At 42.3% G+C, this 25,977-nt stretch overlaps 1 protein-coding gene across 1 annotated transcript; it reads left to right on the top strand.

Moving 5' to 3' along the window:
• The first annotated feature begins 1,171 nt into the window (after positions 1–1,171).
• Positions 1,172–13,434, top strand: LOC142660158 (chymotrypsinogen A-like). The gene is made up of 7 exons (XM_075836741.1): positions 1,172–1,193; positions 3,594–3,697; positions 6,759–6,838; positions 9,292–9,370; positions 10,983–11,163; positions 12,902–13,035; positions 13,268–13,434. The coding sequence occupies exons 1-7, from the start codon at positions 1,172–1,174 to the stop codon at positions 13,427–13,429; spliced, it is 762 nt and encodes a 253-aa protein (XP_075692856.1). The 3' UTR covers positions 13,430–13,434.
• The last annotated feature ends 12,543 nt before the right edge of the window (positions 13,435–25,977 follow it).

Below are 25,977 nucleotides of genomic sequence, written 5' to 3' on the forward strand. Positions count from 1 at the left end.
TTTTATACTTGTGTGCAACATTTTTATTAACTTTACCTATTTATTTATTTTCTGCAACATACAGCTGACACCTACGGCTGATGGTCCGGGCTCAGCTTCTGAGCCCACGGCCCCGCGCCATCATCTTTTTGCAATCAGAGGCCTTTTAGGACCCGCCTCTGGGAGGGCCTGACAGGTCTCCGTACTTGGCAGACAAGAGGCAATTGTTAGGCCTCCGTTTGCCAAAGCAGCCAACAGTAACCCTGCGATTGCATTGTGTGGTGCCGATCTGCCAGTAACCCCATAGATGCAGCGCTCGCCTTTGAGCGCTGCATCTAAGAGGTTAATTGGCCGGATCGGAGGCTCGCTCCAGTCCTGGCCATGCAGCAGTGAATAGCATTAAGCTATTACTGCTTTAAAACTACACAGTAGCCTGTTAACTCGATGCCATTATAGTACGGCATTTCGCGTTAACAGTCGGATACCAGTGATGTAATAGTACGTCATAGGGCGTTAAGGGGTTAATTTTATTTAAACTAAAATTAAATTCATACATGCTTATTTTTAAGTTGATGACCTTTAGCAATACTGTAAATTTTTAACCCGTAGAAGTTTGTAGATTAAGGTTGTTGTCCTTGAGCTGGCGCTTATCACTGAAACATTAAACAAATCAGCATCGAGTTTTCATATATAAGTTCTTCCACGGAATAGAGCGACCATCCAGTAGTAGTTATGGCATTTCTGTGGGTTGTCTGTCTGGCTTTTGTTAGTGCAGCCTATGGTAAGTATGATTATTAGACTTTAAATATTAACACATATCAGCTAGAACTGTTTCAACTATACAGAACATTATAGAGCAGCTTATAAAAAGGATTCTAACCACCCCCTTCATTGGTCAGTTTAATACTTTGCTGGTTAACAACATAGAATCACATTAGATGAATTATTCTTTTCTGACAAGGATCAGCCGTAATCGCTATGAATTGTTTTACATTCATTAGATACAAAATAATTAAATGCATTTATTCATCACCAGCTACAAATCTTTACTAGAGGCCTGATGGGTAGAAATTACAACTTTTATGAACATGTTCCCCTTTAAACACCATCTTACAGTTTATATATAGAGCTATTCTACATACAAAACTGGGAATCTTTGTATATATATTGCAATACTTATCTTGTATTAGTCATGAGTTACAACATTTATACGGGTATGTTCACACAGAGTATTTTCAGCCATTTTTCGCGCCGTAAACGACCCGAAAAACGGCTGAAAAATCGGAAGCAGAACGCCTCCAAACATCTGCCCATTGATTTCAATGGGAAAAACAGCTTTCTGTTCCGACGGGGCGTTTGTAAAAAACACGGCCGTGAAAAAGATGTGCATGTCACTTCTTCAGCCATTTTTGGAGCCATTTTTCATAGATTCTATAGAAAAACAGCTCCAAAAACGGCCGTTAAAAACGCTGTGAAAAACGCGACTTTGTTTAAAAAAAAAAGTCTGAAAGTCAGGAGCTGTTTTCCCTTGAAAACAGCTCCGTGTTTTCTGTCGTTTTTTATTTTGTGTGTGCACATACACTTATAGTCCAGAGCTCCATTCACATTGGCATTAGAGCTGAAATTTGGCTTTAGAGCTGAAATCTTACAGCATTCCTTGCTTGTTTATTGATTACATAGAACGGCATTTGGGGAATTGCATTCTTTACTCTAGGCACTGCACAGTATTGTTAGTAGATGTTAAAAAAAATAACTGTCCCACTTCATTATATGAGCTCAGCTAAGCCTGTTTCCTATACCAACCCGCAGAACTGTGAATGCATCTCTCTATAATATAAAACCTCATGTACGTATATTTGTTTTCATCATGGTTTTAGAGAACTACAATTTTAGCAAAACTGGGCTGAAAAAAAAAAGCATTTATATACATGCGGTTTTGCTACGGTGCGGTAAAAGTTACTCAGGCGGACTAACACTAAAATGCGTTTGTTCTTTCTGTTCAAGCATTTCTTATCATCTTACTATGTTATATATGTTCTATTTTTGGCATTTCACATTTTTAGATCACTTTTAGATCTCATGCAGACATGTTACATTAAGCCTGTAATATGGTGCACAATTTAAAACCATGCCCCCCAACTTTAAATTATTGTAAAAAGTGATAACTGATGTGGCGAATGAAGAATTTTTCCCTTGTTAAGCTATGCCTCTAACCCCCCCAATCACCGCTCATACACACCCAGTTAAGCCCACAGTATCATGCTCTCATAGTGCCTCCCCACAGTATAATGCACCATTGAGCCCCACACAGTATAATACCCCATAGTGACCTCCACACAGTATAATGCCCCCATAATGCCTCCACACAGTATTAAGCCCGCATAGCTGCTTCCATACAATATAATGCCCCATAGTGCCCATCACATAATATAATGCCCCCATAGCTGCCACACACACACACACACACACACACACACACACACACACACACACTATAATGCTCCCATAGCTGGCCCGCACACACTATAATGGTCCCATAGTGCCTCTCACACAGTGTAAGGCCCAATATTGCCCCCACACAGTATAATGCTCCAAAATTCCACCCACACAGTATATTTCCGCTATAGTGCCTCCCAACAGTATAATGCCTCCATAACTGCCCCCACACAGTACAATGTCCCATAACTGCTTCCATACATTAATATGCCCCCATAGCTGCCCTCACGCAATATATTGCACCTGAAGTTGCCTCCACACAGTATGATGCCTCTATAGATATCCCCCACATAGTATAATAACTCCATGCTGCCCTCCACACCCAGTATAATGCCCCCATAGCTGCCCTCCACACCTTGTATAATGCCAATAGTTACCCTGCACAAACAGTATAATGCCCCCACAGCAGCACCCTACTTCCAGTATAATGCCCCCATAGTGCCTAATAAAAATAATAAAATAAATACTCACCTAGCCCCATTCCCACGATAAATGGAGGAGATTTCTCGGCAGGACTCCTCCAGTCTGTGCTGTGTGTGGCTTGGCGCAGGCAGGTGTGATGACGTCACTGCATCGTCTGTCTGTGCTCGGCCGCTCATAGCTGGCATCACAATCACATAGTGAATAGTGGAGCAGGGAGATGACGGCGCCCTGCTCCACCATTGGATTCAGCTGTATGCCACCGGCCGCCCAGGACAGCGGGACACTGGCCGGAATCCGGGACTGTCCTGCTGGATCCAGGACAGTTGGGAGGTATACATAAAACTGTAGTTTTGTGAGCGGACCAATATATGGAATCGATGGAGCATGCTGCAATGTCTTTTATATGGCAGTATGAATGGTTCCATTGAAATGCATTACCATCGCATGTGGAATCCACGTTATATGGATCACAAATATGATCATGTGCATGAGATTTTATATTTTTGTCTCATTCATTAACTAAGATATTTGTGAATATGATGTCAATATCGTTCCCCAAAAAGCAAAATAAAGAATACTGTTTATTAAATTATCTATATCTGTGCTTTTGGGACTTTATAAAATTATTTTACATCTGTATAATAAATGCCACAATGTAAGACGTTTTCTACTTTCAAAATGACTGTTTTATCTAGGCTGCGGAGTTCCCCAGGTTTCACCAGTGATCACTGGATTTGCCAGGATTGTGAATGGTGAAGAGGCAGTACCTGGATCCTGGCCTTGGCAAGTTTCCCTGCAGGTATTTAAGAATTTATATTATAGACATGTTTATCTTATATTAATTCTAATAATGCTTATATTTCACTACATTGTTTAATAATTATATTGTTTAATAAGTACATTTAGTATTGACAATTTTGTATTAACCACATATGCTTATGATGATAAATATACAAAGTATAAACTGCAGCCAACGATCCAATATATGTACAAAAAGCTAAAAAATCAAGCATTAAGCAAATATAACATATATGATATATCTATCCATTCATGCATTGCTGTAATTACAGAAAGTTCTACTATAAGAACGGTAAATTAGCATTTTGACCAGCAAATATATTTCACATCTGTGCTGCCTTAACTCGTTTAGCATAGGCACCTGTCTTCCTACATGGTACAGTAATTACTGCCTGTTACATTTGTGGGGAGATACTATTAATTACACTTATGGTGTAATTGACTCTGTCCTTAAGTTTCCAGCATCTACTTGCATGTTGCCATTTGTTATTGTTATATTACATGAGTGGTAATTATATATGTACCATAGTATCATAGTTTGTTCAGTCTATTATTCTGCAATGTTGATCCAGATGAAGGCAAAACCCCCATGAGGCAAAAAACGAATTTCTTCATTTTAGGGAATAATTCCTTATGGTCCAATACGGCAATTAGAATAAATCCCTGGTTTAACGACCCATCTAGTAAACATAACCTGTAATACTATTAAGGGAAACTGTCACATTGAAATTGAAGTCCAAACTATGGGCAGCGTATTATAGAGCAGGTGGAGCAGAGCAGATTGATATATAGTTTTGTGGGAAAATATACGGTATTATTTGTGTTTTTCCTAATTTAAATCTCTGCCAGAACTCTAGAAGTCCAGTGGACGGTCTTATTTACTGATTGACTCCCATCTCTGTATGGTAATCACTGAGTAGGACCGCCCACCGGACTCCTAAACCCAGATAGAGCAGGGATTTAAATGAATAAATGACAAGTTATACAACATGTTTTCCCCACTAAAATATATATAAATGTTCTCAGCTCCTCCTGCTGTATAATATCCTGCATGCAGATAAAACTGCATTTTTAATGTGACAGGTTCCCTGTAAGAAAAGCATCCAGACACCTCTTAAACTCTTAGTGAATTAACCAATACAATTTCCTCTGGCAGAGAGTTCCATAATCTCACCGCTCTTAGGCTGGGTTCACACGTGGCGGAATTTCACTTAAATTCCGCTGCGGACACTCCGCAGCGTTAATCCGCAGCGGAGCCGTTTGTCCATTGACTTACACTTTAATTTAGCAGTGTTCGTTTAGACGAGGCGTAAAATTCCGCTGCGGAGCATAGGCTGCGGAGCGGAATTTGGTGTCCGCAGCATGCTCTGTCTGTTGCGGAGCAGTGGCGGACTCATGGCGGAATTTCTCCATTGACTTCAATGGAGATTCTAAATTCCGCAATGAAGTCCGCAGCTGTCATGCACATGTTATGTGTGCTGCGGATGCGTCTTGTTTTTTTGCCATGACATTTCTTCATTCTGGCTGGACCTATGTATTTCTAGGTCTACAGCCAGACTGAGGAAGTCAATGGGGCTCCCGTAATGACGGGAGCGTTGCTAGGAGACGTCTGTAAATAGTCACTGTCCAGGGTGCTGAAAGAGTTAAGCGATCGGCAGTAACTGTTTCTGCACCCTGGACAGTGACTACCGATCACAATATACAGCAACCTGTAAAAAAATATAAGTTCAAACTTACCGAGAACTCCCTGCTTCTGTCTCCAGTCCGGCCTCCCAGGATGACGTTTCAGTCTAAGTGACGGCTGCAGCCAATCACAGGCCAAGCACAGGCTGCAGCGGTCACATGGACTGGCGCGTCATCCAGGGAGGTCGGGCTGGATGCCGAAAGAGGGACGCGTCACCAAGACAACGGGCGGTAAGTATGAACTTCGTTTACTTTCACTAGGGAAAGTGCTGTCCCTTCTCTCTATCCTGCACTGATAGGGAGAAGGGAAGCACTTTTCCCGCAGTCCGCAGCAGCTAGTCCGCATCAATTTACTGCACATTTTGTGCAGATCCGCAGCAGAATCTGCAACGCAGATTCTGTGCGGCATTGATGCGGACAGTTGCGGAGGAAATCCGCCACGTGTGGTCATGCCCTTATAGTAAAGTATCCTCTTATACGTTTGCAGAAGCCTTCTTTCCTCTAGATGTAGAATATGTTCCCTTGTTATAGTTATATAATGCAATTTGCTCCTTACAATATATATATATATATATATATATATATATATATATATATATATATATATATATGATATACTAACAAATCGCATAACACGCTAGAGGGGTTTTCCAGGATTTTTTAAAAATGTTGTTCTCTTAGGACACATTTACACGTGGCGGAATTGCTGTGGAATTACGCTGCGGACAGTCCGCAGTGGAATTGTCCAGTGGCCGTTTTTTACATTTGTTTCTATTCATTTTTAGGAAAGTTAGTTCAGACGTTGCGGAAAACACCGCTGCGGACCATAGGCTGCGGTGCGGAATTTTCAGTCCGCAGCATGCACTGTCTGTTGCGGAGAAGCAGCGGAATTTCACTGAGTATTTCAGCCTTTGCAATGCAAAAACTGAAATCTGTGGCAAGTCCGCTGTGTTTTCTGCAACATCTGAATTACCTGTCAAATATGCAAATGTTGGTGCAGATTCATTGCGTAATTGCCCCAAATCTGCACCAACATTTGCTGCGGAAAAACCCCGCCACATCTGAACGTGCCCTTAGGCTATGCTCAGACAAGAATTTACAAGCAGAAAAATCTGAAACGGATTTCAAGATAAATCTCGATCAGGAATCGGATAATTTTTTACACAAATTAGCCTACATTTCCACATGCACATTGTCCCCATTCAATGAGGCTAATCGGTGCGTGGAAAACCGCCAGCATGTCTCTTATTGATGCAACGTCTATACAGACATGTCAGCATTTGACATGACTGCAGCAAGGAAACTCTTTTATGATAATTGACTATAGTCAAACCATTTCACATATTACGCTCAATTATGTAATGTTTTATATTCTGTAGGACCGCACTGGATGGCATTATTGCGGTGGCTCCCTGATCAGCAGTGGATGGGCGGTGACTGCTGCTCATTGCAGTGTTGCGTAAGTTTCATCAGTCAGAAGAAAGATTATGTAAAAACAATTCTTAATTACATCGTTACATAGGTTGAAAAAAGACAAAGGTCGATCAAGCTCAACCCACCTGAATCCATTACTTGTCATTCATTGCTAGATTACTTATAACCCGCACTGCCATTCGTCATTAGATAAACATCTAGCCCTTTTTTAATTCCTGACTTGCTATTTGCCATTACTCTTGGGGTAGGGATTCCATAGTTTAATTACTCTAACTGTAAAGAACCCTTTCCTATATTGATGTGTGAAACATGGACTAGAACATTAAGGGTATGTTCACACGCAGTGTTTTCAGGCGTTTTTCAGGGCGTTAAACTGAACTCCTCTAAACATCTGCCCATTGATTTCAATGAGAAAAACTGCGTTTGAGATGTTTTTGGAGACGTTTTTCATTGTATCAATAGAAATACAGCTCCAAAAACGGCTAAAAAAAAACATCAAAAAACATTTGATGCTTTAGAAATGGCTGAAAATCAGAGGCTGTTTTCCCTTGAAAAAGCTCTGTATTTTACAGCCGTTTTTACTTTAGCGTGTGAACATACCCTAATTCTGAAATACGGATAGCAGGTTCATAGCTTTTCGTTTTCTGTGGATACATACCAAGCGTTCCCACTAACCATAACCTTATCCTCTTAAAGGGAACATGTCACCAGCATTTAACCTATTAAACCAGCAATACCTGGTGGAAGTCATTTGTATGTAACCTATAATTATCTTCTAAGTAGGCTCTGTGCCGTTAATATTAAATTTTTTAATGTTCCTGTGCTGTATGCTAATGAGTATAAAAGAGTCATCTCTCCATTTGAAAAGAGTCATATCTTCATTCCTCAAGCCTTTCCGAGTCAACCACGCCTCCTTACCTTTGATTGGCAGCTCCTTGATGTCCTGTTCTGGTGCGTGCGTACAACGGGACACCATAGAAGCGCATGCGCAGTTACTAGATTTGAGGCCCAGATGAAGCAGGGAAGGGTGTTGGACTGTACATGATGGGCACATGTGCGCTATTTCAGACGGTAGTGGGCATAAGAAGAGGAACGAATGAGACTGCCGGATTATTGCCATAAAAGGTGCAAAATGTTTGTTGACCGTTATTTACAGTCAGAGAATTAACTTTTGAGAGCAGCGGCCAACGAGGGGTGAGCAGAGTTCAATAGGTGAAATGCTGGTGAGAGGTTCCCTTTAACCACTGCATGCAGTTTTGTACAGAAACTTCACACTCTGTAGATTTATATGCATAATGAAAGCCAGGCATTTATTGCTATAGTAAGATATCTCTGTCTCTTACAGTTATTACATTAGAATTATCATACCGCTATAGCTGAATAGCATTCCTTCCATTGTAATTCACAGTTGCATGAAATGAACATAGAACAATTTATAGAAATCAAAGTTGAAATTTTAGGACCAGGAGGGCAATACTGTTATTCAGATGCATTTTAGAAGCTACACGGGTCAGAGTCGGCATTAGGAAGTGGTAAACTGGGCAATTTTCAAGAACCCTATTTTTTAGGGGACCCTCATAATGGGAACCTTATTAGCAATCAGGGGTGCTAGAAAATATTCATCTTCACTGTCGGCTCTAGTAGTCACACAGAAACATAATTTACACTGAACACTCTGTTTGACCATACAGAGGACTGTGTGACTTTTATATAAGGTTGCCAACATTGTATTTTTCTATTTTCTGGATAACTTATCCAAAAATCACGGACAGCCAACATTTTTTATGGACACATTGAAAAATAAAAACACAATAAATTATAAAGTTTAGAAATAGTACATGTCTATAGCTCAGATACTGATATGCACATATAAATAGCATATACTGTAAACCATGATAAGAGGATACATGCATTTTTTTTCTAGACACTGAAAAAAAGTCTCCTATTTTTATGCTCTGTTCATGAATTTACGGACGGTTGGCAATCCTGATGTAATGTAATTGCAATGTCCTCTCTATCCCCTGCCCTTCACTGATTTGAATAACCAGGGCCCTGCAGTTCACACTGAGTTTTTTGGCGCCGATATTGACGTGGAAACAATGTCAGAATCAGCGCCAAACAACGCCCGAAAGCGCCTCCCATTGATTTCAGCGACATGCTCTTTCTTCCCGTGGTTCCATCTCTGACCTCCCATTAAAATCAATGGGAGGCAGAAAAAGCGTTTTTCGATGCATTATTTGCGTACGGCGCTCAATGGCCACACCTGAAAAACGCCACGAAAAATGTTGCAAAAACCACGTCAAGAAAGTGCAGACAGGGCAAAAACTTCCTCAAAACTCCTTCAAGCAAAAGTACAATGTTTTTATCATGGTTTTGGAGCAATTACGTATTATAAAAAAAAACAACAAAACTACAACAAAGCCTCAACGTGATTTTTTTGTGACATTGTTTGTGACATGGTAAACTGTATCTTCACAGGGCCAGTGACCGTGTTGTGCTGGGAGAACATGATAGAAGCTCATCTGCTGAAGCAATCCAGTCTCTGGGTGTTTCAAGAGTAAGTTATATAGAATTTTTAAGTGAAGTCAGACCCTTTTGGACCATCACAACACTATTGTACTTGCCTATTTTTAAGAATAATTCTTAGAGAGACTACAGATATGGCAAAAAGTTTTATTTCTGTATAAAATCTGCCAAAAAGTACTAAGGTCACTGTACTTTATTAACAGCAGCATCGGTGACCGCAGTAACAGTCCCATCAGATTGCCCTCCCATAAATATTGCTAGCGAGTGCCTCCCAAAAACAATAGTGCCAGCAAAGTGCCCCACATAAACAATGCCAGCAGAGTGCACTTTTAAACAGTCCATCAGAGTGCCCTTTCATAAACAATTCCAACATGTTTACTGCAAATAGGTCAGTACTGATCAAAATGAACCCCATACCAACTTTAGAACTACCTATAATCATGCACACAGCGATATCAGAGGCATACTTCAGAAATACCTGCCCCTACTACATAACGACCCTTTCCTAAAAGAACATATTCAAAAATGACCACATATCACCTTGCGCAGAGCCCCCACCCTAAAATGCATTCTAGCTCCCAGTAGATTAAAACAACAACCACAAACAATGGCCCAAAGAATGGATAATAAACCTGGCAGCTATAAATGTAATAGAACTAGATGCCTTTGCTGCAAAACCATCTGCCACAACACCACCACATACACCTCTAAAACAACCAATAAACAATTCTCTATTAAACAAAACCTGCATCATATATAGCCGACACTCAGACCGTTTTCCACGACCTAAACTCGGTAGTGTGCAACAGCATTTAGGCCCCATGCACACGACCGTGCCCGTAATCACGGTCCATCATTACAGGCACGGCCGGCCGTGGACAGTCACCTACATTTGCAGGAAGTGCTCCCATTATAAAGTATGGGAGCACCGTCCATAAACATAAAAAAAATAGGACATGCCCTATTTTTTACAGAAGCTTTCTACGGCCTGGACACCTTCCTGTAAATATACGGGAAGGTGTCCGTGGGCCATAGAAATAGATGGAACAGTATTTTAATCTGCAATTATGGTCCATAATTGCGAACCAAAATTATGGTCGTGCGAATGGGGCCTAACCTGGACTTCAATTTGCATTTGGGCTGTTTTCCTTAGATGAACCTGTGTATATAATCCCACCTTTTACTGCATCAAATAAATGATCTTTTAAAAGTAACTGCTTAGTTATTGGTATCCACGAGCAGCACCGACAAAAATCCCCACTATTATCTACCTGAATTCTAAGTACTTATCAAATTCTGATCGAATTCCCTTTGTTATCAACAAATAATGTTTTCCATATACTATATATGTCACAGAGACGGAATTGTTAACTTTAATACCTATATGTCCTACAACAAACAAGCAAACACAAACATTTCTTGAAGAGATTTATATACTAGTTAATATTGTCAAAGTAATAGCACGGTACGAAATAATCATACATGAATTAGTTTAATGAATTATATCTACTATGTATAATGCTATTCTAGTGTTTGTTGCCCATGGTTTCAAAATGGCATGATTGCTATGGTTGAAAAAGACAAAGATATATCAACTTTAACTTTATGTATTATAAATGTGTGTTTTTTGTCTACTCTTTTAGGTTTTTACCCACCTCAACTGGAATTCCAACACCATCAATAATGACATTGCTCTGATTAAACTTGCCACTCCTGCTGTTTTTGGTGCTACTGTATCCCCAGTGTGCTTGGCTAATCCCGGTGAGGTATATGATGATGGCCGCATCTGTGTTACCAGTGGATGGGGAAAGACCAGATACAATGGTAAAATCAAAAAATTTGTGGCATTACTGTATATGCAGAATTTCAATTTCAGATTTGACAAAGGTCATGTATAAAGTCTGGAGTACCAGTTGAGCCAGCCTAGGAAGAGGAATATCGAGGGGTGTGTCCCCAACAATTTATACACATGGGGTAATGTAGACCTCACTACTGAACAACAATCAGGTCTAATCCGGCATTGTTCACAGCCACTTTTCCTAGAATAAATTGCACTTTTGCAAACACAAACATAAAATTTATTTGTGTCAGTAAAAGTGAAGACTGGCAAGGGGGCCTTCATACATATGCCTGTATAGCTAAATTACATTTGTTCAATGTAATGATGCTTGGCATGTGGAATCTGGTGGTCACTTATCTTTAAAAACTACTTCTGCACCAGTCATTGCCATAGCACTAGCACCAACTCAATTACCATAAATTGTACATGTAATATATCAAAATAATGGTAAAAAGAAATCTAAATCAATAATACCGCCATACAGTGGCCATATAGTGGTCAAATACCAGTTCTACACAAGCGCTTTTCAGAGTATCATTATCCTGCTGACTATACAGGAAAATATACAGTATAACTGATCAGATGTAGTTACAGGCAGAGTACATTTCTATTAAATTCAGTGAATCACAGGTGACGTCTTCTCTGATTGGAGTTATTCACTTTCTTTTTCTTCTTCATCCGACCCAAATTGCTACCCAGATGTTTTTGGCCCCTTGCTTCTGATGCCCATCAATACCCCCCCATTCTATAACATTGCCATCCTGCTACCACCAATACCGATGCCCCCAGTGTTGTACCTAGCTACTGCCTAGGTACTGCCCAATGCCCCTGAATACTATACTGACTTGAATAGTAGTGCCTGAAAGCGTGGATACAGATAAAAGCAGACTTAACTAGAAAGCAGAGCATAGAAAATAATTAGCCCCATAGCAATCTACTAGACCCAAAAATAAATTTAGACCCAACACAGATGCCAAAATGAATCCAGACACCAGATCCCAAAATGAATCAGACCCCAGGCAAGGTCTCTCAATGGTTTTAGACCACAGACCAGACCCCTAAATTCATCAGACCCCAGCCCAGACCACTAATTAACCCCAGACGAGACCCCTTTTATTAAATCAAACCCCAGACCAGATCCCTTAATTTTTTTAGACTTCTAAATTTATTCAGACCTAAGACCAGACCCCATTATTATTTAAGACACCAGACCAGACCCCATAATTATTTCAGACACAGGCTAGACCCCCTAAATTAATCAGACCCCAGACCCCTACATTAATTCAGTCCCAAGATAAGAGTCCCTAAATTAACTATACCCCAGGTCAGACCCCTAAATTAATTAGATCCAAGACCAGACCTCAGGATAAATCGACCCCAGACCAAATTTTGAAAATAATTCAGACCCCAGACAAGACCCATAAATTCAGACCTCAGACCAAACTCTCTAAATGAATTAGATCCCAGACCAGACTTTCGAAAAAAATTAGACCGCCGACTAGTCCCCAAAATGACTCCTGAATTAATTCAAACTACTTATTTATAAATAAATGATCAAAATTGCGACTGCATACGGTTTTGCTGTGACTTTACTGTTTGTGCTACAGCATTATCGTAATATATGAATACACGTTTTTCAATTATAAAATTTCTAATTTTGAGTTTGGTATGAATCAAAGTTTAGCTTTTATATATATATATATTTTATGTTTCTTCCTGTAGCATTGAGTACCCCCAGCAAACTGCAGCAAACTGCTCTGCCTGTGCTGTCCAATACTCAGTGTAAGACCTACTGGGGCAGCAACATCAGTGACGTCATGGTCTGCGGTGGAGCTGCTGGATCCTCTTCTTGCATGGTTTGTGTTCAACTATTAAAATGAAATGATTACTGTTTAAATTGTCATAATAGGATTTGATCACAGGACTCATGCACACGGTCGTATTACAGCGCCTTTTTCCCGTAATACGGCTCCCACAGAGGTGCATGGAGACTCTACTGTACCTTATTATTCATATATTATAGGGAAGAACACAGTTTTTTTTCTTCCGGATTCAGTCTTAAAAAATTTGATATCTTTTTCCTTTCAGGGTGATTCCGGTGGACCTCTTGTTTGCCAGAACAATGGTGCTTGGTCACTGGTCGGTATTGTGTCATGGGGAAGCAGCACATGCTCTACCTCAACCCCAGCTGTTTATGCCCGCGTCACCGAGCTTCGTAACTGGGTGGATCAGACTGTTGCTGCCAACTAAATATGCAATCAGTAGCATAACCAATGTTACACTATATTGACAATAAAAGAACATCGTATTTATTTACTGTGTGGTTATAAAGCCGCAGCACTCACAATAACTCAATGTGCGGGTGCTAAGCAAGTAGTCCCGATCCTGGACTAAATCATGTATATGAAAAAAGATCCTGCAGTGCTACAGTAGAAGGAAAAAAAACGGTGATTTTTTTTCAGTGAACATCAGTGCAACGTTACCGTGCTGCAATAGGACCTTTTTTCAAGCATTGTAGGTTCAGTATTTCATGCTTATTAATTTCTTTATATATCTTTATAGCAGTCAGATCCCTAAATCCCTCAAACATACATGTTGGGGAGATTTATTAAGACTGGTGTTTCTTACGCCGGTCTTAATCTGAAGTGCAATGGAGTTAAATGTGATGCCTTTTAATAAATTTAGCGTATCTTGGGCTGCCCCAAAGCCAGAAAAATAAATATATTCCTTCTATTAGCAGGTGTAGATGTGCGCCGCTTTTTGCACCATTTTGTAGCTTTTAACTTCAAGCAACCCGGCAAATATTTTTTTTGCACACATCATGCTAACTCATTAGCAATATTCTAACAGTGTCATTCGGGTTCCGTGTGTGTTTCTTCCCAGCTCAGTTGCAGCTATACATTTTGAACCATTTCATTATGGGCAGCTATGTTATGTGATCTCAGTCTGACTACCAAAATAGACCATGCTCTTATATGTAGGCAGGAGGTCATTCTCCCCTGTGTAGATGACTTCCGGTGAACTACAGGATTACATCATCACCAATTAAATCCCACCTGGCTGCTCTGAGAACCCTCCCCTCCCCACCAAGCTCCACCATCCTCAGGGCCGATTCTAGCTTTTCTGCTTCCTGAGGCGAAAATTGAAATGGTGTCCCCAGATCTTGATTGACATCCCCCTGATTGTTCTAAATCACTAGCAACCTCACGAAAAAAAAATCATACCACCCATTATCCTGCAGATCATAAAGTTAGGCCTTATTCACATGCACGTGTGAATTTTGCACACGCAAAAAGCGCTGCGTTTTTTGCGCGTTGCAGTTCCGTGTGTCATCAGTGTTTGCTGCGTGGCTACGTGATTTTCACGCATGTGCCATCCTTATGACACGCGGTTTTGATGTTTAGAAAAAGAAATGAAGGAAGAGCTTTTTTTTTCCGTGTGCTGCGCGTGAATTTCACGCGCCCATTGGCTTCAATGGGTGCGTGATGCGCCAAAAAAACACCCAAGTATAGGACATGTCGTGAGTTTTACGCAGCAGACACACGCTGCGTGAAAATCATGGAATGTCTGAACGGCCCCATTGACTAACATAGGTCCGTGCGATCACAGACGTTAAACACGTTCATGTGAATAAGGCCTTACTACAGTACTGATTAGAGGCAGAATAAACATTCAAAGGAAAGAAGGAGAGGATCCAGCGATGTGTAATTCCTTTGCATTGCCTGCCGTGTGCCGTCGCGGTGATCCGGGCAAGATCCGAATACAAGAACGTGGAGCTGGTGAGCTGGAGGTTTCCTCCTACCCTCTCTTTCCTCCCTACAATTTCTGCAAGAATAAACATTCACCTTAGGTGACTCACAGGAGACATCTCAGATTCTACTTGTTTTCTTCTACATCCGGTCCATATTTCCATGATGACTTCTTCTGGCCATGGCCCAGTTCTGCAGTTTTCCGCTCTGATGTCTTCAGCTTCTGACTTTTTAAAAATTTCTGCATCTATAAACGAAGATAATATTCTCATGGTGCCACACATTATGTCTCTAAATATACTGCACGTCATACACTGTATGTCTAATTATAATAGTACAATACACTGTGTCCCAGATTATAATAGTACCATACACTGTGTTCCTGATCATAATAGCATCATATACTGTGTCCCCCACACACAAACACACACACATTGTGGCCCATGTAAATAGTGCCCCCATAGAACTCCTGTACATAGTGCCCCCTCTAGATAATGCCCCCCATAGAGCCTCCTGAAGAACTTGCCCGACATAAAGCCCCCTGTAGACATTGTCCCACATAGAGCCCCCTGTCAACAGTGCCCCACATACATAGTGCCCCTGTAGAGTCTCCTGTAGATATTGCCCCATAGAGCCCTCGCAGATAGTGCTCCCCATAGATAGTGCCCCCCATAGATAGTGCCCCACATACAGCCCCCTGTAGATAGTGGCCTCCATAGATTCCCCTGTAGATAGTAGCCCCTGTAGATAGCGCCCCACATACAGCCCCCTGTAGATAATGCCCCACATATAGCCCCCTGTAGATAGTGCCCCACATATAGTTTCCTCCTGTAGATAGTGCCCCACATATAGCCCCCTGTAGATAGTGCCCCACATATATCCCTCCTGTAGATAGTGCCCCACATATAGCCCCCTGTAGATAGTGCCCCACATAAAGCCCCCTGTAGATAGTGCCCCACATATAGTTTCCTCCTGTAGATAGTGCCCCACATATAGCCCCCTGTAGATAGTGCCCCACATATATCCCTCCTGTAGATAGTGCCCCACATATAGCCCCCTGTAGATAGTGCCCCACATAAAGCCCCCTGTAGATAGTGCTCCACATATAGCTCCCCGTAGATAGTACTCCACATATAGCCCCCAAATATAGCCCCCCTGTAGATAGTGCTCCACATATATCCCCCACATAGAGCCCCCCTATAGATAGTGCCCCACATATAGCCCCTCACACTTTTAACAGAAAAAACAAACTTTACATACTCACCTGATCCCGTTCCTGCGTCATCCTCTTGCAATGCAGGCCTGCTCTCTTCTGAGCAGTCCTGCTGGGGCTGTCATTGAAAGACGCTGGTTTGTCAGGGTACTATGCCCTGACATTCAAAGTCGCAAGCGGCACGATGACGTCAACCACGTCTACTTGGATGTCGGGAAAGGGTCTCTAAGATATAACAGTTCCGCTAGGAGAGTGTTCCATCCTAGGGAGTTCCCCAGAGAGGTAATGCTTCTCTGAAGATCACAAACAACTTCTGAGAGAACTTACCTAGCATACATATATGACTTCAAAGCAACTCAGCAATGTACTAGAGAAGGATATAGGCCCTGCTATCTAAATTAGGCCTCATATTTATCAATGAAAGAGAGAGGGTAATCGATTTAACCAGAATGGGTGAAGGAATTTGGTCTCGTCAATTCAGAGATACCGCTGGGTGTGCATGAACAGATACAGTTTTAGGACCTTGAAGAGTCTTATTATCAATTAGTATTTAGGCTACGGCTACAAAGTGACTTTGACTGTGATGCAGGTCGCACAGCCAAAGATTGCTGTGTTGTGCTGCCTGCATTGCAATGTCGCGTTGGCTGCAATGAAAGTGTACGTAGCCATGTTGTGAATCCGCAGATTGCCGCAACAGTCGCAAGAAATCTTTTAAGTTTGGATTTTTTGTGACTGGTCTGTCGAGGTTGCGGTAACCTGTGGCTTGCAACGCGGCCACATTCACTCATTACTGTGATTGCAGCCAGCACGACATTGCCATCATAAATTGATCTGTGGTTGTAACACATGTGTTGTGGCCAAAGTCGCTGTGTTCGCCTAGCCTAAGGGCTATGTACACCTTTTCACCTGAATATAAGATTAAGCAACTTTCTAAAGAGTCTTCATTAACCACTTCAAGACTGAGCCTGTTTTGGCCTTGAGGACGAAGCCGATTTTTTCAAATCTGACATGTGTTAGCTTATGTCGTAATAACTTGGAAATGCTTTTACCTATCCAAGTGATTTTGAGATTGTTTTCTCGTGACATATTGTACTTTATGTTAGTAACAAAATTTGGTTGATAAATTCAATATTTATGTGTGAAAAATTTGGAGAAAATTTGCAAAAATTAGCATTTTTCTAAAATTGAATGTATCTGCTTGTAAGACAGATGGTAATACCACACAAAATAGTTACTATTTCATATATACAATAAGTGTACTTTATCTTTGCATCATTTTTTGAACATACTTTTATTTTTCCAGGACGTTACAAGGCTTAGAACTTTAGCAGCAATTTCTCATATTTTCGAGAAAATGGCAAAAGCCCATGTTTTCAGGGAACAGTTCAGTTCTGTAGTGGCTTTGAGGTCCTTATATATTAGAAAGACCCCATAAATCACCCCATTTTGAAAACTGCACCCCTCAAAGTATCCAAAACAGCATTTAGAAAGTATTTTAACCCCATAGGCTTTTCTTAGGAATTAAAGCAAAGTAGAGGTAAAATTTACTAAATAAAATTATTTTTTTTGCCAAAAATCATTTGTAATTGTAACATCTATGGCCGAGGACTGTCGTTTAGACTTACCCGCTGACGGTCCCGGCCATGGACATCTGTCTTCCCGGCGACATCTGCCCCCAGGGAGACGCCGGCACTCACTTCCGGGTCCATGGACTGGTTCCCGCAGGTCGCGCGTGACCGCGTGTGCATGGCCTTAAAGGGCCAGTATGCGTCCAGCTGTCATCGCTCAATAACTAGCCCAAATGGCTGCTGGACTATAAAAAGGGGCTCCACCCACTTGATCCTTGCCTGAGCATTGTTATATACCTAAGTTTGTCTTGCAAATGGTCTCCCAGTGTTTTCCAGCTCCCAGTGTTACCAATTCCTGCTGCCTGTACCTTGTATCCCGTGCTATAGAATCTACTGTGAACGTCAAGTCGTGTCTTCCTCTGCATCCGCGGTGCCACCTGTTGTGAAAGTCAAGTCGTGTCTTCCACTACTGTTTACATTGCCTCAGGAACCCGTTCTGGACTATAGACATTGTTTTGTACCTTGTTGGTCAGCTGCTACCCCGCTACGTGGTATGGCCCAGTGGGTCCTCACCCCGTGCCGTGACAGTACGCTCAGGCCATGGACGCCGCTGGCCAATTCAAGGGCTTGTCATCCTCCCAAGCTATGCAGGCGGACCTGATCGCCCGATATCAAGGACGAACTTGATGTTAAAGATCTACCAGCTGCCTTGGACGACCTGATTCTACTGGCTACTCGAGTGGACATAAGGCCCAGGGAGAGATCTCAGGAGATTCTAGAGGAAAGACGGCTTCCTAGACTGGCGCCTAACTTCCAGCAACCTCTCTTGCCTTGTTCTTCTGCTCCGCCTGAGGCTCCGATGCAGGTGGATTGGCTTAAACTATCCGTTCAAGAAAAACAATGCAATCCATATATGGACAGTGATGTCAGGGGCTTCCCCAGATACGGAGTCCCGGAGCAGAGCCGCTAGCATGTGCCTGGGACTCCTGCTCTCTGCCTGACATCGATGTCGATATATTGACAGTGATGTCAGGGGCTTCCCCAGAGACGGTGTCCCAGAGCAGAGGCTGCGACGGGCCGTCAGGTTCACTCTCCTCCTGATGGCCACAGCCATGTGTCTGTGAGCACTGGCCCCAGTCTCCTCCTCAGGAGACGCCAGCGCTCACTTCCACTCACCTCGGCTGGGTCCCGTAGGGTGCGCGCGCACGCTCATGCCCACTCTTAAAGGGGTAGTGCGCCAGACTTTGATGTGTAATCAGCCCATGAGTGCCCTGGACTATAAGAGGGGCCCCTTGCTTTGATGCCTGAATGTTGGTTGTTGTATCCTAGTTTGTCTAAGCAAATGGTTTCCCAGTGTTTTCCAGTTCCCAGTGTTTCCTGTATCCTGTATCCCGTGCTATCCTAGTCAACTGCCATGCTGTGCTGTATTCCACGCCTGTCCTGCTACTTCACGCCTGACGTCTACCCACTGCCTAGTCCCAGCCGAGTCTGCCTTGCTACTGTCCGAGCTGCCACAGGTACCCTATACGAACTATAGACTGTGACCTGGGCCCTGTTGGCCAGCTGCCATACTCCCAAGGCGGTACGGCCCAATGGGTCCACGAACCCTACCTGACAACATCGCTGTCCATATATGGACAGTGATGTCAGAGGCTTTCCCAGAGATGGAGTCTCAGAGCAGAGCCGCTAGTAGCGCTCTGCCTGGGACTCCTCTCCCTCTGACATCACTGTCCATATATGAGAGATTCAAAGAAAAAAATTATCCCTCAGATCTGATAAAAAAAAAGCATATAAAAAAATCTGAGCACCACTCAAGAAACCTGCCTTATAGAAAAAAAAGAAATATATATCGAAAGACAGTAACATCGAAGGGAATAAATATGCTAACAATTTTATAACTACCTACAACTGTGACAATAATACAATCAGGAAATCCCTCAATAAGCATTGGAACATACTTCTAAATGACCCTGTACTGAAAAAAGTAATCCCAGATAAACCTGCCATAACATTCTGGAGAGGAAAAACAATTAAAAATATACTTGCCCCTAACAGTATCAAAAGGGAGAATAAAACATCTGGGATAATTCCTAGCTTGTTTCCTCAAAAACTGCCTCTGCTTCCAGAGTTTCAACCATGGAAAGAAAAGTGTGACATCAAATACCACCAATGAAACATTCATGATCAAAATTTTCATGAACGGTAGCTCGGATTTCGTAACATACATAATAGAATGCCAATGTGGGGTTCAATATATTGGGAGGATTACACGAACTCTCAGATGCAGACTAAATGGTCACAGATTTAACGTTAAAAACACAGATTATCAAGGCATTTACTGCAACATCACAAATCAGATCTCACACATCTAAAAATCTCGTTTATAGAACAAATAAACACAGATATAGAGTACAGATCTGTAGTCCTAAGGCCTCATTCACACGACAGGGTTTCCCGGCCGGGTGCCAGCCGTTCATAAATCGGCCGGCACCCGGCTGCATTAGGAATAATAGACCCCTAATGGGGCTATTCACACGACCGATTTTTTGACGGCCGGAAAAACCGGCCGTCAAAAAATAGGACATGCTCTATTTTCGGCCGGGTACCCGGCCCCCATAGAAGTCTATGGGGTCGGGTAATACACGGCCATGACCGGAATGTGTCCCGAGTGATGGCCGGGTTTTCCGTCGCTTGCGCTCTATCTCCTCCTCCTCACAGCGCAGAGTGCATGTGAGGAGGAGGAGTTTATGCCATTCGGACGAATGGCTGTACGCTGTACACTGTGTGGCAGGGCCGGGGTGTACAGCAGGTGGAATGGAGCACTGCGCTGGCTCCCTTCCCCTGCTTGTTTTAAAAGCGCCCTGGCCCGGCGACACCTTCCATGGCGCCGCTAGCAGCTGCTGCTGCTGCGGCTGCTACTACTGTAGCGACGCCACTATAGCAGAGCAGGGAGGTATCTCCCTGCTCTGCTATGTGCTAGCCCCACTTTAGCTCCTTGAAGGAGCGGAATCCCCGTGTTTTCGGGGATTCCGCTCCTGGACAGAGCCCTTGATGTTTCTGTCCATATCTGGGCAGTGACATCAGGGGAAACTCCTGAAGCGGAATCCCCGAACACATGGGGATTCCCCTTCAGGAGTTGCCGCTGATGTCACTGTCCAGATCTGCACGGCCAGGAACGGATGCAAAACTTTATGCAAACCAGCCGGGCAAAATGGCCGATTTTAGCGGCCGACACTCGGGCTCTGTCGTGTGAACCCAGCCTAAATAAGCGAGAATCATACTGGATATTCAAATTCAACACTCTAAGACCTAATGTGCTAAATGACAACAGAAACAGTTTAACAAAAATTAATATAAATTATTACCTGTAATGTTCAATCCTCATCGATTTTCAGATAATCCGAGTAGTTCAAGTCGTTAGGTACATTCAGTATTTAAATTGGAATACAATAGTGCCCCCTTTTGGAAGTTCCAATCTGATGCAGAAGGAGCTGTCCAATTTTTCAGCACTGTAGAATACACTCTTCTGGGTATGCGGAGCTGTCCAGTATTTCAGGACCTTTTCACCAGCATCTCTATGAAAATAGAGACGCTAATAGTATATTTAGTATATAACACATTTCTGAGCTGTCCTCTCTCTATATATTTGTTGGACACATAAACTACTGATACTTTTTTAATATTAATTTTTAGTGTACAAATTTATAACACTTGAAGGTTTAATATTGCCCATACTTGAAAACGAGATAGTTCATTGTCAATATACATTGAAACCGATTTCTTTATATTTTTTACATGATTTAAAACATTGTCAGATCTATTATATGCGTAGCACTTTTAATGAATTATGTCCAATTTTAAAGAATTACCAATCACTGGCAAAGGAACGGGAATATATCACCCCCCACTTAGAACCATCACCCACACCTTTGACCCAGAAAAATGTCCTTTTAGTGGGTGAAAAAGGAATGCATTTGTTTGTTTTATTAATAAGCCTGATGAAGACCTAGGTCCTAGATTGAAATGCGTAGCACTCCATTTTATATACTGTAAGTGTTGTCATACTATATGTTCGTTCAGAATAAATAAGAAAAATAAACTCATCCTCTATTATCGTGATTGTGCATATACATATCACCAATGGGAATGCCCTACATAGGAGCTTTTTTTCCTCACCTTAAACTGCAGTCGTTGGCCACTGGGAGAATCCCTATTCCCAGGGAACAGGCACCCAGAGTCAGCTCCGGAGGCCAGCCAACCACAGTGAACAGAGGTCCACTACAACCCGATATGTGAAAAAGTTGAGTTGTACCGACCATCCAGCACAACCTCATCAGGTGAGCCTTTATGTTTCACCACGAACCAATTGCACCCTGTTTGAAACGTTAATACCCTAGGGGAGCCGTATTTGTCCCATTTTTTTGTCTTTACTAAGCGCAATTGTATTGAGTTGCTGAATAAAGTTATGTTGTCATTTTTACTGCACGGTGAAAGCCGTAAAAACTTAAACCAAAAAACAATGGAGGAATTGCAGTTTTTTTTCCAATTTTACCCCTCAAAGAATATTTTTTTTCAGTTTCCCAGTACATTATATGGTAACTGTAAATGGTACCAATAGAAATTATACTCCTCACACAAAAAAAATAATCCCTCACACCACTCTATTGAAGGAAAAATAAAAAAGTTATGGCTCTTGGAACGCGGGCAGTGAAAAACGAAAATATAAAAGCAAAAAATAGCTCAGTCCAGAGAGGGTTAAATACTAATTGAAAATTAATATATTGTAAAATATACTTCCGTTATTTTTTTTATTCAGATATTTCTCATTTTTAAAGTTTTTTGGCATGTTAAATATTTTAAGAAGTTCCATAAATGTGCACTCACTTGGTTTTATTTCATAATAAGGACACATTTGTAATCTCTTTACACTGTAGTTATTTTTAAACCAATCAAATATTTGCGCTAAGTCCCTTTCTGGGCTGGTGAGAAAATGAGCATGTGTTCAATGACCAGTTAAGCTTTTACAATCACCATGTACCTAGTGGGGTAAGTATATAGATGATATTATAATTTTATGGGAAGGAGAACCAGAGTTTTTCATTACTTTGCAGAAATCCTTTATTTCTAATTTCTTAGGTTTACACTTCACATATGAGTTACACATGGCCACAATTAATTTCCTTGATTTGACAGTCTAGATAGACAAAAATGTACTATTACAAGCAAAAATCTATCGGAAGCCCATGGCAACAAACAGAATATTCCAACGATGAAGTTATCATTCTGAAACATTAAAGGAAGGAACTGCTCACGAGAAGAAGACTTTCAGGAGGCCAGTAATGATTTAAGAGAGACTGCTAAAAAGAGGATATCCTTAAAAAAAAAAACTCTAAAAAAAAAAAAAAAAGGTTTAACACATGGATGGAAATACTTAATAAGCAGCAAAAAGTCACAATAGTGAATAAGTGATAAGCTTATAAGATGCATTGGCAAACTGATAAGAGATCTGGAAATACAGAAAATGTTGAAGTATTTTTGTATATTTTCTTAGCTACTAAAGAATTGAGGAAAGTGATCACTAAATTCCATACTAACTCTTCAGAAGAAGACACAATTTAAAATACCTATAAGTACGTTATTTTCTTCAAGAACTTCAACCAGTGGAAGGGAAGACTGACAGCAATTGGCTTGTGGTAGATGAAGATCATGTGTACACATAAGACCACAACTTAAAATAAAACATTGAAAACCCAGAATTTGAACAGATATGAATTCAGACAGTTTTATAGAGTGAGTAATCTATATAGTACTGTGCATTTGTGAGACAAGTAAAATCCATGCAAGAATTATATTGAAGGCTTCTTCACGTTATTAGCGAAATCAACAGCAGGATGTTAAATTCCATCATCAAAATGACCCAAGTGCTTAATCATTCTGGAAGTTCCAACTGTTGAAGTTAGGTCCAAGAAAAGCCAGTTTACTATTTACTATGATAATTTACTTTTAAAAAAGGAAGAAAAAACTAAGTCTGCGGTCGTGGCCCGTCGTCCTCACTCACCCCTCGACATCCGCAACCGCAAACCTCCTTGTTCTGGCTGGCTTCTCCCTCCTAGGAGATGCCAGCATTCGCTTTCGCTCTGCTCTGCCGGGTCCTCTAGGGTGCGCACCCACGCTAGTTTCTGGCCTTAAAGGGCCAGTGTGCGCACGTGAAAGTAATTACAAATAACCCCCAGATAACCCTGGACTATAAAAAGGGCCCTGCCCTTTCACTCCTTGCCTGAGCGTTGTTGTGTATTCCCATGTTAGTCTTAGCAAATGGTATCTTAGTCGTATCCTGTTCACAGTGTTCCCGTGCTGTGTTTGTTCCTGTGCCTCTTCTAGTTTTGGAGTCATGTTGTGTCATCTGCCATGCCTGCTGTCATACACCACGTCTGGTGTCATCTGCCACACCTGTTGTCATACACCACGTCTGGTGTCGTCTATCACGCCTGGTATCATCCGCCACGTTTGGCGCCATCTACCTTCAAGTTCCATCTGTGCTTTATTCACACGCTAGGGTCCGAGGGTCGGCGGATAAAAGCTGCAGTTTTGGGCCGTTTTTCCTGACCGTTTTGCAGCCGTTCCGTTTTCGTTCCGGGCCGTGTTTCTTCCGTTTTTACCGGACAATTTTGCCCCTTTTTGCATCAGTTTTTTTCCCTGTCCATTTTATAAAACGGATAAATTTAATTAGTTATTTTTTTGCCACACACTTCCCTCTGTAGATAATGCCACACACTGTCCTCTGTAGATACTGCCACAGCCCCTCTCTAGGTAGTGCCACACAGCCCCCTCTGTAGGTAGTGCCACACAGCCCCCCTGTAAGAAGTGCAACACAGCCCCCTGTAGGTAATGCCACAAAGCCTCCTGTAGGAAATGCCACACAGCCCCCTGTAGGTAGTTCTACACAGCACTCTTTTACATAGCACCCCCCTCATAGATGGCACCCCCTACCTTTCTGTAGATAGCGCCACTGTAGGGGACCGTTCCAGGAGAAGTCCCTGACTTTAATGTCCATATATGGACAGTGAAGTCAGGGACTTCTCCTGGAGCGGAATTCCCAAACCCTGGCCACAGCGTTGCCGAAGCTGTGGCCGGGGATTGGGGATTCCGCTTCCACATGGAGCAAAAAATACCCTCCTTCTCCTCACATGCACTTCGCACTGTGAGGAGGAGGAAGAGAGAGCGAGCGACGGTAGACATGGCTGTCACTCGGAACACATCCAAGTGTTGGCTCTATATTACCCGACCCCGTAGAATTCTATGGGAGGCGGGCGGCCGGGAGAACGGACAAAAATAGGGCATGCCCCATTTTTTGAAAAAAGCGGTCATTGAATAGCCCCATCTGGGGTCTATTGTTCCTACTGCGGCCGTGTGACAGGGAAGCCCTGTCGTGTGAATAGGGCTTTAGCCACTTCTACTGTCTAGACTTTTACAGGTACTCTTGTGCTAGGACTTTGCATAGACTGTTGTTTGGCCAGCTGCTTCTCCGCTACGGCGGTGCAACCTAGTGGGTCCACATACCCATGGATCGTGACAGTACGCTCAGGCCATAGACCCCGCTGGTCAACCAAAGACCTTGACGAAATCACAAATAATGCAGGCAGACATGCTGGACCTCCGGTCATGACAGGACCAACTCCTCCAGGGGGTAAATGCCATTGCACATCGGCTGGATGCGCAAGCTGCAGCCTTCACGGCACCTGCTTCTATTGCTTCTGTTGCTCCTGCTGTTCCTCCTGCTACATCTCCTTTCAGTACGGATTCCCGATTCTCCCTACCACTACCTCCTCACTATGACGGAAATGCGAGGACCTGCAGTGGATTTCTAAATCAATGCCAGATCCACTTCAAACTGCATGCAAAGGCAGTACCTTCTGATGACGCAAGGATCACCTTCATAGCTTCTCTACTTACTGGTAAGGCCCTTGCATGGGCAAACCCCATTTGGGAATGTCAGGGACCAGAGACCCATGACTTACAGTGTTTCCTGCAGACTTTTCACAGTATTTGAGGAACTTTGGGTCCATTCAGCGTTTCTGGGATTCGCTAACTTCTACAGGCAGTTTATCCCAAATTTCTCATCACTGACGGCTCCCATCTCTACCCTTACCAAGAAAGTTATGAATGCCAAGGTGTGGACTCCAGAGGCAGAATCAGCATTGACTAGCCTCAAGAGTGCCTTGACTTCAACTTCAGCCTCGATCCTCCATCATCCTGACGTGTCCCGAC

Source organism: Rhinoderma darwinii, chromosome 9 (genome assembly GCF_050947455.1).
Source record: "Rhinoderma darwinii isolate aRhiDar2 chromosome 9, aRhiDar2.hap1, whole genome shotgun sequence".
Taxonomy (NCBI): Eukaryota; Metazoa; Chordata; class Amphibia; order Anura; family Rhinodermatidae; genus Rhinoderma; species Rhinoderma darwinii.

Coding starts and splice junctions, on each gene's coding strand:
- LOC142660158 (XM_075836741.1), top strand. CDS start 1,172: ATGAGTTACAACATTTATACGG. Junction 9,371..10,982: donor AGTCTCTGGGTGTTTCAAGA/GTAAGTTATATA, acceptor CTACTCTTTTAG/GTTTTTACCCACCTCAACTG. Junction 13,036..13,267: donor CTGGATCCTCTTCTTGCATG/GTTTGTGTTCAA, acceptor TTTTCCTTTCAG/GGTGATTCCGGTGGACCTCT.